General features: G+C 42.1%; 1 protein-coding gene across 6 annotated transcripts in view; it reads left to right on the top strand.

Annotated features, from left to right (window-relative positions):
- Positions 1 to 12,053, top strand: part of tjap1 (tight junction associated protein 1 (peripheral)) — a 63,946-nt gene that overhangs the window by 37,879 nt on the left and 14,014 nt on the right. For 4 of the 6 annotated variants that reach the window (XM_088609689.1, XM_088609690.1, XM_088609692.1 and 1 more), the window contains 2 exons: positions 1,562 to 1,723; positions 7,732 to 7,798. In XM_088609689.1, the coding sequence (XP_088465815.1) occupies positions 1,562 to 1,723; positions 7,732 to 7,798 (229 nt within the window). Of the gene's footprint in view, positions 1 to 1,561; positions 1,724 to 7,731; positions 7,799 to 9,780; positions 9,811 to 10,959; positions 11,988 to 12,053 lie in introns of those variants that run through there. The other 2 variants (XM_088609695.1, XM_088609694.1) reach the window with 2 other exon arrangements.

Here is a 12,053-nt window from a genome sequence, read left to right as displayed (position 1 = left end):
AGGAATAAGACTTACTGTTGATAAAGTAACAAAAGGATGCAGAGCAGCTTTGAGAGGGGTTGTAGGTCTCAGTTTGGCAAGCAGCTCACTTTCATAGAAAACCTTAACAGAATAAATTAAGTCAAACTTGAACCTGTAAAAGCAGAAAAGGGCCTGGTTGCCATGACTGCATGGTGTGAGGTAAGATGCTATTGAGCTATTTTGTAGAAAGTAATTGCATGATTGTGTTGCATTGTTTAATAGAATGTGGTGTGGGTGAAAAAACTTACTAGTTCGAACATTTTATTGATAGTGGTTCAATGAGAGATGAGATGCGCTCTCAGCTTCTATCCAATGTCTTTGCACACGTTTCTGTTTTGCCCTAAAGGAGCAGAAATCCAGATGTACAATGCTGTGCTTTAAATTACTTTTCTTTTAATGAATTTAAGATCATGATCTACTTTTCTTTAAGTAAGTTTAAGTTCATGATCAAAGGAAAAGTTGAATAATATCAAGATCATTTGGTGAAAGATTGAAACTATGAAGTTTTGGACCTATTAAGGAGCACTTCAATATGACTTAACTTTAGTCTCCAAATATTCTTCTCTGGGAAGATGACTGGCTCAGAAAGGAGAATTGGGTCCTGTTTTTTACACAATAATAAGTGAAGCTGTCTATAAAGAACATTCACTCCATTGTAGAGTTTGAGTTTTGAGAATAATACGACTACCAGGGACTTTTTAAGATCGTAACAAAGGTTACAAGAGAAGGCTTTCTACTCATCTAGCTTGTTCCACACTCCCCCACAGCCCTTTGTGTAAAAAACACCTCCTCTCTCCAGTCTTAAATGCACTTCCCTGTGGTTTCCACTTGTGTGCTTTGTTTTGTGTTCTGAAGAAGTCCATTGGGCTGACTCGGTCAGCGTCTTTGAGGATTTTGAGAACTTTGAATATGCAAGTGGGTAGCCTTCTTTGTCCAAGGCTAAAAATATTCAGTTTATAGCTTTTTTTTTTTTTACAAACGATGCCCAGGGGCAGTACAGTAGCGCTGTACTTAGCGTTGCTCATTGCATCTCGCAGTGCTGGGGTCCTGGGTTCAGTTCTTGTGGTACTGTGTGTGTGGAGTCTGTATGTTCTCCCCACATTCCCTGGGGTTTCCTCTAGGCAAACCGGCCCTGTTGTGAGTGTCTGTCTGCCTGCCCTGTGGTGGACTCCTGTGTCCATGCGTCCAGGGAAATGGACAGACGGATTAGAATAAATACAGGCCCTGTCCTAGAGCCCCTGTGGCTGCAGTAGTAGGGAGTGTATTTTATCCTGGTTTAAAGACCTTTGGGCCGTGGAGAAGAACCTGCACCTGATGAAGGGCAGAGCATGGAGGGAGAGCGTGTGCGTGTGCGTGTGCGTGTGCGTGTGCGTGTGCGTGTGCGTGTGCGTGTGCGTGTGCGTGTGCGTGTGCGTGTGCGTGTGCGTGTGCGTGTGCGTGTGCGTGTGCGTGTGGGAGGCTGTGAGCGATGAGAACCCAGCAGCCTGTGGTTGAAGAGTTGCTCAGGCCGCCTGTGACTCCCCCCGTCTCGCCTCGACAGGGTCCTGCAGCAGCAGAACGAGGACCTGCGGCGCCGGCTCACCTACACCACGCACAAGATGGAGGCCATGGAGGCCGAGTTCGAGTCCGGCCGGCACTTCATGCAGGCGGAGCTGGGCAGGACCAAGGATGACCTGGAGAAGCTGAAGGACAAGTTCCGCAGGTACGGGGCGACGGGGCGGGGTGGCATCCTCCTCTCCTCGGCGAGGTGAAGGGGGAGCTTTGCACAGCTCCGCGATGGATCTGCATCAGGTCCACGCTTGACCGGGTTACAAAGCTGTCGGCGTTCTTTTGGAAAGTCATCTTCTAAATGAGCTAGTTTACTCATGCACTGACTAAACTGTCAATTTATAAATAAAGTGTTAATTTATAGATTTACCAGCTTTTCAATCAATCTAGAAAATCAAGAAATGAGAAAAATGTCCAAATGTTCCAGAAGATGGCTCATGATATTTCAACCATTGTAGTTAATCAGGACATCATTTATGCTGATTATTTATGATTTTGGGGTAGCATGGTGGTGGTGCAGGGGTTAGTGTTCGTGTTGGTTTACTTCATGTGCTCCGGTTTCCTCCCGCAGTCCTTAGACATGCTGGTAGGTTAGTTGGTGTCTAGTAACATCGGCCCTGATGTGGGTGTGTACTTTGTGTCCCTCCCAGGGAGTATCCTGCCTTGTGCCTATTGCTTGCTAAGATAGGCTCTGGTTCCCCCGTGACCCTGAATCCGATTAAGTGGTTAGGAAATAGATACTTAACTGGCATAAAAAACAGATCTTTCTTATGCCACCATTGCCTCTAGTTTATTGATGCATGGATTCCATACAGTGGTTAATTTTCTGTTAAATAATAGATGGTACGCAACATTGTACAATGTTTGTTTTGTGTTGAATGTGAAAAATCTCAAATGCTAAATACTTTGCGAGAATATCTTTGTGTTTATCCTTGCAGGTAGCATCTGTTCACTTAGTAATTTGTTTATTGAGAGTACATGCCCAGTGGTAAAATCAGAGATGCTGAAGCTCCCCATTTTCGTAGGTGCATATGATAGATACTTGATTGATCCCGTGAGGGAAATTGCAGTGCAACAGCAGCTTAACACAGACAACTCAGCCACAGTGTAACGAATGATACAATAATAATACAATACATACAATACAATCAGTACAGTGAGAAGTGCACTAAGAAGAGTTTCTCGCAGTCCAGAACACACAAAGAACAAACCAGAACAGAACAGTACACAAAACACAAAAAAAAGTTATATATAAAGTTAGCAGAAAGAACCTTGCTTGGTCTTTATTAAAGTAAAACCCAGAATGGTCTTGTTTGTACAGATTAGTAGATATTACAATAGGTAAATCATTAAATATTTAGTTTAGGTATAACTTTCATTTCGACTGTGCTGGTATTTCCACATGGTAAAAGATTTAAAGCACTCCACCATTCCAGATAATGTATCCCCAGTCTAATCCAGTGCAGGCTGAATATTAACACTTGTAAGATGTGATATAGCAGAGGGAAGTAGTATATTTTATACCTCTTACTGGAGCCTGTCTGTTAGATTTTGCAGAACAGACTGGTGTTCCTGCCATTGGAGAGTATCTATGCCTCAGTCTCAACCCATTTTATTGTATATCCAGGAGAGAGAGAGACGTCCTCAGTATGTTTTAATAGGTTTCTTATTGACATTTCTGGTTTATTTAGAAAAGTTATATCGTCTTCAGCATGTAATGTTGTTGTAATAGAGACATCTGCTTTATCTATAGTACATATATCTTCATCTTCTTTTATTTCTGTATTTCCTGTTTGCAGCCTAGTTTGTTCTGATATTAACCCATTAGCAACAATCACAGATGAAATAGTTTTACTTATACTGAGGGGACATTTTGATACCACAGTGTTAGGAGACCTCTACTTGTAGTATAAAATGAACTACGGAAATGACCCATCTTGATTTCAAGCTCTTCTACATTGACAAGGTCTTTGAGGAAAGGAATGCATTTTCTTTACTTTTTGGAAAGTTTATTTTTCTTTGCTTTACTTGTTTGTCTATATCCCATATGTTTCATGGCATGCGTTTAATCACATTAAAACTTCCCATGTTTCGCGGTGACCGTGCTGGAGTGTGTACTTTCGCCTGGAGAGCATGAAACTCAATGCACTTTTATCCATGTGTTTTTGCTGGGCCAATTTGACTGCTTGGTGAATGAGAGCTTCTTTCTTTTTGGCTGCGTCGCTTGATGAACAGGAGACCTCACTCCTTCATTCATTTCCTCTCTTCTGTGCCTGATATTTAATCTTCCTTGGCAGCCATTTGTCCACATATGTCAGCCATTTCTCTTAGTCTGCTGTGTGTCAGATGATATGCTGCTTACATCTTCAGCGATGGGAAGCAGCAGTCGTTTCAGAGCAGCTGTCTTGGCTATTAGTCATGTGTTGCGTCTCGCCACCTCCTCCTTCAGACACGGCAGACATTTTTTCCTTTTCTTTCTAGTAAAATTCACCAGTTTTTTGCATCTTCAAATACATATTTTAGGATAATTTATGAGAAAGTAACAGTTGGAAAAGTCTCACGCACATATTATTCCTAGGGTACCATCATTTGGCTCTTGAAACTTGAAAATGGTTATTTTTGCTCGGTGAAAATATATGCAAGTGCGGTATTTTACAAACGCAGGGTATGTACTCTGAGATCCCTGTCAAATTTATCCTTGCTGTGGCTTTGCTGCAGATAGAGGATGTTTTCTCAGTGCATTCTGAGGCCCGTGTAAATACATTTTAAAAAATGGGTGTTTTCTGCTTACCTTTCTATAAGCAGAATATATAGGCTTGCTGCTAATGATATTTAAAAAGATTTTTGTTATATAATTCTTAAATTAAGTGTTACAAAATTAAAGAATAAATTCTTAGGCTTATTTTTGTTCCCATGACTTTGTAGGCTATATCTGTGACAAACACCCAGGCTTATTAAGGACAAGCAGTGCATATATTCATTAAAGTTACATGAATACCGGAGTCAAACTTGTAAAATCAATCCATACGTGTAGTGTTTAATCAGACGCATGATCTCTCATGCTGTAAAGTACAGCAAAAAATTTGAATTATAAATGAACTGTTTTGAAAAAGACATTGAATGTATTTCATTGTCTTACGTTTTAGTAGTCATTAAAACACTTTTGGTACTTTTTTAGTACATTTCGGTTAATATATTTTAGGTACAGTACATGCTGTTGCACAATAGCTTCTTCAGGATTGTCCCTGTTCTCAGATTGTTCTGTGCTTGTGCAATCATTTTAGCCCTGCATTTTACAGAATTGCACAGAACCCTCACAATTCAGTGTCTAAACTTCATTTCTTCAGTTTCTCTTTTTCTTTAGCTTCACAATAACTCTCTTTGAGCACTGTGCTCTGAGGAATGGATTGTATGAAAGCATTTAAATAATTGGCCCTTTTGCTCAGAAGTTCAATAACTGTTCAGCTCACCAAGCTTGAGGTCCCATGAGGTTGAGATGGGAAACTGGACGGAGTTACACACGTTGAAATTCACTGATCAGGCTTACCACCTCTGTGGCTTCAAAAAAGCTGCAGACCTTTTTGCACCAGCTCTCCATTACCACTAGCTCGGGGTCTCAGCTGAAATGCAAATTCACAATCCATGCAGCTTGACTTAAATGGAGACAATGGAGATAGATGACTTGAATAAAAAAAAAGTACAGTTAGAGCAGAGATCAGCGATCAGATTGGGTCTGCCCAAGGAGCAAGTGCGACCTGAAAAGTAAAATGCGAAGTTTTCGCTGTGGAGCTTTTGTCTGGGTTGGGGAGGGAGGGGGCAGAAATATGAAGGAGTGAGTTAGGCCAGGGAACTCAAAGAAGTGGCAAAAATGGCACAAGGTTAATGTCAAGAGGAAGAGAGGAAGGAAAAGGTGACAGACAGATTCCAGGGGGAGTGTGAAAGGCAGCAGTCTGTGAATGGAAGGGATCAGCTGAGTGCAGGGGGGTGTGAATACAGCCTCACAATGGGCTATGCCTTTTTGTGTACGAGACCATCCTCTTGAGGGGGAGATTGATGGAGGATGAATAAAATTGTCACGTTTGGCTGCTCATCAGACATTTCTCATGTGATCATTAACATTGGTAGAAATACAGATTCAGACTTTTTTCTGTTTTTTTTAATACTGCTAAAAGTTGTATAACAGCCACATTGGCACCTTTTGATCTTTGTTTTTCTTTTCTTTAGACTTTTAGGTCAGATTGACATTTAGGAAACATTTTGCGGTTTGCCCCTACATACAGTAAATACAGTGGGCTGTGTCTTTGTCTGCTTACTCTGTGAAGTATCACTGCTCAACATCTTCAAAGACAAAAGTGATAATCCCTTTTATATTTCTTGTCATTGTGACATTTAAATGCTGTAAGATATTTAGAATTCTACACTTCTGTATCTTTAAAGCCGTGTGTTTTCTGCACACCTATACTGTTGCAACCTGATCCATGATCATGGTGAATATCAATGATAAGGTCCTGGCTCCCATTTTTCCACACAATCCCACGTGATTCCAACATAAACTGTATGAAGAAAAACACAATATAAACCACAAGTTGTATGTTCAAGCGATACTGGGTAATGATAATTATTTTACTTTCAATTTAGAACAGTTTCTCATTTACAATGACAATGTGGCTAGAAGGTTTATACCAATTTCACACACAAGACAAAACAGTGTAAGGAAGAAACGATTGCTCATTCAGAAAGTAATTAAGTAGCAGGATGTGGTAGTACTAACACGTGCAAGTGACAGTTAGTCTGTCCATCCATTTTCTCACCACTTCATCCATTTCTGGGTCGCAGGGGAACCAGAGCCTGTCCCAGCAAGCAACGTGCACAAGGCAGGGTACACCCTGGACGGGACATCAGTCCATCACAGTGCACAGACACACACACTCACACCAGAAACCAGTTAACCTACCAGTAGGTCTTTGGACTGAGGAAGGAATCCGGAGCACGAGGAGGAACCCAACATGAACACAGGGAGAACATACAAACAGAGCACTTCCTCAGGATCTGTATATATATCCTTCATTTCCTATATGACATTTTGAAAGTATTTCAAATTAGTTAAGATACATCTCCAGTACAGGGGGACTTGGGAATATAAGTAATATTCAATGATATAGCTGAGGCTGACCTGGTGCATCTTTAAGTGGGAATGGCAGGCTGGATGCCAGGAATTTCCCCAAATTGTAAAGCTTTGTTTGGAATAGCTGTGTAGAAGACGCATGTGGTGTCTGTTTATTTCAGCACTATGATCTCTTATGTTGTGATTTAAGTTATTATTAGAATTTATTGCAATACAGAGACTTTCAGAAATGACGCAATACTATATTCTAATTGTAGATGATTTATTCAGCTCGTGGGAATGAGCAGGCAAAGATGCAACACCATTGCACTTTTGTCTTTCAGAAATGGGTTTCATGTTCAACTTCTCTCTTGTGCTCTGTTAATTCATTAACTTCCAGAATAACAATATAGGCAATCATTTGTAAATGTTCTACAGGCCTTAGGAAATTAAGAAGCTCTCTGATATTTTTAGGAAAATTCCAGTGAAGATGGGTTCGGTAAATGGTGACATAAACAGCCCAAAATTCAACAGTTGGCCTTTCCTGAAGTGCCAATCATGCCAAAGCACCAGAGAGTAATTAATGTCAAAGAAAGCCATTAAATGTGCAAAGTAATGACATAATTTAGAATTTTAGAATAACTGCCTGCATTTAAGCATGGTGGATGCTTGAATTATTGCAGGGTAACCATGTATGACTGGATTTGATTTCTTGTTTAAAAGATTTGAACTTGAAAGCCTTTCAAACAGGTTAACATTTACCATGAATCAAAGTTTTTGTGTGATGTTCTTTGATATGCTTGTGATTATATGCTGGCTGAAAAGCCCTGTATATAAAGTAATTACAGTGGTATCACACAATTACCTCTACGACCTAGGTTTCAAAGTGCGTGGCAGGTCAGATTGTTCTATTCTCCCACATGGCTTTGTGTGAAGATGTGCTTCTTGTTCTCAGTTTAAACAGTACAGGTTATGGTGACTTCATGCTCTGTTTCCCTGTTTGAACATTTGTGAAGCAGCACTGGTTTTGTCTAACCCTACTCCTGCTGTCCTTTCAGGCTGCAGAACAGCTACACCACTTCGCAGAGAGCCAATCAAGACCTTGAGGAGAAGCTCCATGCACTGGTAAAGAAATTCTAGGGCAGTGTTTTATTGTGTGACTGGAGTTCTTTCCTTTCGGGTATTCGTTAATTTGTGTTTTTTTTTCTTTCTTGGAAGAATGTTAAGCATTTGAAGTAATGTGGCCGTCGAAAGGGGAAATGTGATTGAAATGCCAAGGATTTTTCTACTCGCTCCACACCGCAGTCGCCCACACATTTCTGGCCATTATTGTTCTGGGTTCCTGTGTTCCAGTTTGCGTTTAATCTTGAGTGGTTAAATGTCAAAAGTTTTGTTTTAACATTGCAGCTAAGGGTCATCAGAAATGTAGTCAAATATATTCCAGTATTTGTTTTTAGTGAGAGCGCTCTTTCATTTTCTTTGTTTGCTGTGTATGCTGTCTAAAAGACTAACTTGATTCTGCTTGATCGGAGCTACTGGAATGTAAGGAGGGACCATTTTTCTCCATGCTTCCCTTCATTACATCCTTTCTCATTACAGTTTGGAAAGAATAGCTGGAGATGCCCTGGCTCCTTTTTTATGGTTGTTATTTACTGTTTAGCGGCAGTGTGCAGTTTCTCTGCCTTGAATTCAAGCTCCCCTGTCTGACACAGCCGTGAAATATGGGTTAAGAATCCTGGCTTTGAAAGTCACGGTTAACCTTGCATGAAATTGGTGGAATTCAGCCTTTTATAGTGGTACGATGATGCATGCCTGCTTGTAATCAATTGCTGAGCAGGCTGGTGAGGGACCTGGAGTGGCATTATGAAAATGCCGTTTCCATAAAGATGCTTGAGGTGGGTGGTGTATAATGGCACAATCTGATGGAGGATCAGGCATGAACAACTGGGAATTCAGAACCTGGTGTTTAGTCTGTCAGACTATATAGGTAGGATTACGCCATTGTGAACTGAATTGTTCATTTTTAAAATTCTAGTTACAGAAACTGTCATCCTCTATAACTGTATATCTGTCCTGTATGTTAAGCTGCAGTGCATGAGGAACAGTTGAATAGTGAGCAGGTATCCTTTGTTAGGCTTCTTATAATTGCATTTAGTGGAAATAGGGGAGAAAACAGAGTCCCTCTGGTGCTGTGATGTACTTTATTTATTTTAACCTGAACTGCATGCATCCTGGGAAGCACAGTGGAGAGAGAGGAGCCCTCTAGGCAGTTCCCGTCACAGGCTGTCAGCCAGCATGTTACAGGCCCGGCCAGGGCTGACTGGCCAGGCGCAAGGCCTTCTGTCTGGAGACAGGAGCCAGAGCCTGGCTGCCTGGAGTCCTTCCCAAATGCTGAGAGAGGTATTTGGCTTTCACCTAATCCCCCTGCCGAATCGGGGTTGGCCCTCTTATCCGTCTGCTAGCTCCGTGGAAAGACAAGAAGAAACACGCCTGAGAGTAATCCGCTGTGGTTTAATCTCAGTGTCATTACTGATCTGTCCCGTGATGTGTTTTGAGCTCATTTCTTTCTGCAGTGGCATGCCGTTTCCTTTCAGTGCTGTTTTCTCTGCAGTTTGTATACATTGCAGGTGAGATCAGATCTGGGAGGAAAGGATAAGATGGGGAAAGAGGCTTGCTTTTGCAGAAGTGGCAGATGAGGTCTGAGCACAGGTGTTCTGCTTGTAAGACAAGTCTTCTGTTGCTCACTAGCAAAACTGATTTTACATAACAGATTTGTTTTTAATGTATTAATTCAGACAATACTCGAGCCCCTTCAATCTGTCCTTGCTTCAGTGGGGTTAGGAAGTGTGACGTGCTTTGGTGCCACAAAGGCCATCTGAGCTTGGTCATGCTTATTCTTCAGGCATGTTCAGTATGTTCAGTGTACTAGGTGACAGCCTTGTCAGTGCAGTGCACAGACACCACGCAGGATTCGTGGACATGCATCCCTATTCACTCTGTGTGTCATAGGAACTGAAAGTTGTCAACTCATCTTTTTGTGTCTCACCTTGAGTGTCTTTCTCTTTCCCTCCTCATGCTGCCATTTTGATCTGGGTGTCTGTCTTCAGGCTTCTATAAGTCAGACCTGGGTCTATGCAGTTGCGTTACATTTTTTTCTCTTTTGATGTCTTTGCATGCTATTGTTCAGTAATGCATTGCTTCCCTTGTTTTTAAATGTGTACTCAGTTCATATTAGTTTTCCCACTCTCCTTTACCGTGATTCACCTGAAACCCCTAAAAGACAAGGTCTCCCCTGTATCAAACCCTCATGGATGCATTGTGCTTAGCTAGTGACTTGGCAGAGCTGCTTTGCATGTAGGGTGAAACTCTAGTGCTCTAGATCTACTGCTCTTTTGATGCTTCGACCTGGATAACAGCTACCTGCTGAGGAAAACTGGTTAATTTGTGTAGTGATCTTGTATATTAGTAAATGCAGTCAGGTGAGTGTTCTTTTATTCATATCAAATGTTACAGTTCCAGTCCATTGCATGACCACCCCGAGGTAATTGTTTCTCTCAAAGGAACTCCCATCTTAGACTACTGATTATGGCATTCCTTATTTTATTTCACAAGTATGATTTCTGAAATATGTGCTGGTTTGTGCTAAAGAAATATGTGGTCAAGGCAATTTTTTTTTAGAAGATGATTTATTTTTCATGACCTAAATACTCTAGGGTGCATTTGGTTGCATAAATGTTTAGTGCTCTTACTGTACTTGACTGGGGATTGCACATCAAACACACAGGTTTTAGCAGTTACTTGGCTGACTCAACTAAGGTTGCTGCTGGAAGAGGTGTTAGTGGGGCCAGCAGGGGGTGCTCACCCTGTGGTCCATGTGGGTCCTAATGCCCCAGTTTAGTGATGGGGACACTATACTGTAAACAGGCGCCGTCCTTCGGATGAGACGTAAAACCGAGGTCCTGACTCTCTGTGGTCATTAAAAATCCCAGGGCGCTTCTCGAAAAGAGTAGGGGTGTAACCCCGGTGTCCTGGCCAAATTTCCAATTGGCCCTTACCAATCATGGCCTCCTAATAATCCCCTTCTATGAATTGGCTACATTACTCTGCTCTCCTCCCCACTGATAGCTGATGTGTGGTGAGTGTACTGGCGCACTATGGCTGCCGTCGCATCATCCAGGTGGATGCTGCACATTGGTGGTGGTGGAGGGGAGTCCCCATTACCTGTAAAGCGCTTTGAGTGGAGTGTCCAGAAAAAGCGCTATATAAGTGTAAACAATTATTATTATTATCACAATACCTACTGACCGTGTGGGTTGCTTTCAAGTTTGAAACAAATCCCATCACTGATCAATAAACCCTGCTAGAGTGACTGGGATTGTGTATCTGTTGGCTGTATGTCATTTATACTTGTGTCCCAGGGTTTCTGTTTTGCTGCTGATCTTGGAAGTCCCCCGAGTTAACTATGTCTCAGTGCCTCTGATGATGTGGAGAACTTAAATCAAGTTCCCTGCTAAAATTTTCATTCTTCATTTTGTGTGATCTGTGCAAGCCTAACATTCCCTTCGAACTAAGAATTAATCTGGTTGTACTCGCTGCCTCTAGAGCAGCAGCCTTTTCCTATAGTGCGGGGACTGAAGCCGAATGCAGTATTGCTCTTGAGGTCTCACTAATTGTAACATGACTTCCCTCGAATTAGTTTGAAATTTTTGTTATACCCACCTTCCCGATTTAGAGCACCAAGTTGTGGGTTTCTCATGTCTGGGTTCGCAGCTGTGAACCCTGTGAGCGCACACGGGGAGAGTGAGGAAGTGTAGGCACACCCCTTTGTCTTGATCTGCGCCACTGAAGGGACATTGCTGATTGGAGAAGTGTGTTGTAGCTCTGCAGTCCTGCAGGCTCCAGGGAAGTTGCAGGGGTTGCTGGGCTGATGAGAGAGCCCTGGCCAACTGGTAATGTATTTTTCGCTCTTTTTGTGTTATTTTTGGCCCCTGCTAGTCTCACACCCTTCCCTTCCCTCGCCCGGGGCGCTGACTTCTACCGGCGCTCGCCACGGCTCCTCCCTCTCCGCCCTGTCGCAGAATCTGTTGTCTTTTTCCTGTTTTGTTGGCCATTAGAAGAGCACCTTGTGTGAGAAGCTGAATCCAGAGTGGTGCGATGGGCTAATTTGGGCAGGACTCATCCAGGGTAGCTTTTGCAGCATCTGGAGTCATTCCGTTCGTTTCATTGGAAACTTTCCAGCATGGGGATTTAGGGATTACCATCCATATGGTTTGCTTAAAACAAAAAATGAAATGTCACTTTCGGTGAAGAGATGGTGTGTATTGAGTTTTTTATAGTTTCTCATTATTTGGATGAATGCTGCAGATTAACAGTAAAACCT

This window comes from Lepisosteus platostomus, chromosome 17 (assembly GCF_059453375.1).
Source record: "Lepisosteus platostomus isolate fLepPlt1 chromosome 17, fLepPlt1.hap1, whole genome shotgun sequence".
Lineage (NCBI taxonomy): Eukaryota > Metazoa > Chordata > Actinopteri > Semionotiformes > Lepisosteidae > Lepisosteus > Lepisosteus platostomus.
This window is presented reverse-complemented; position numbering and strand designations above follow the sequence as displayed.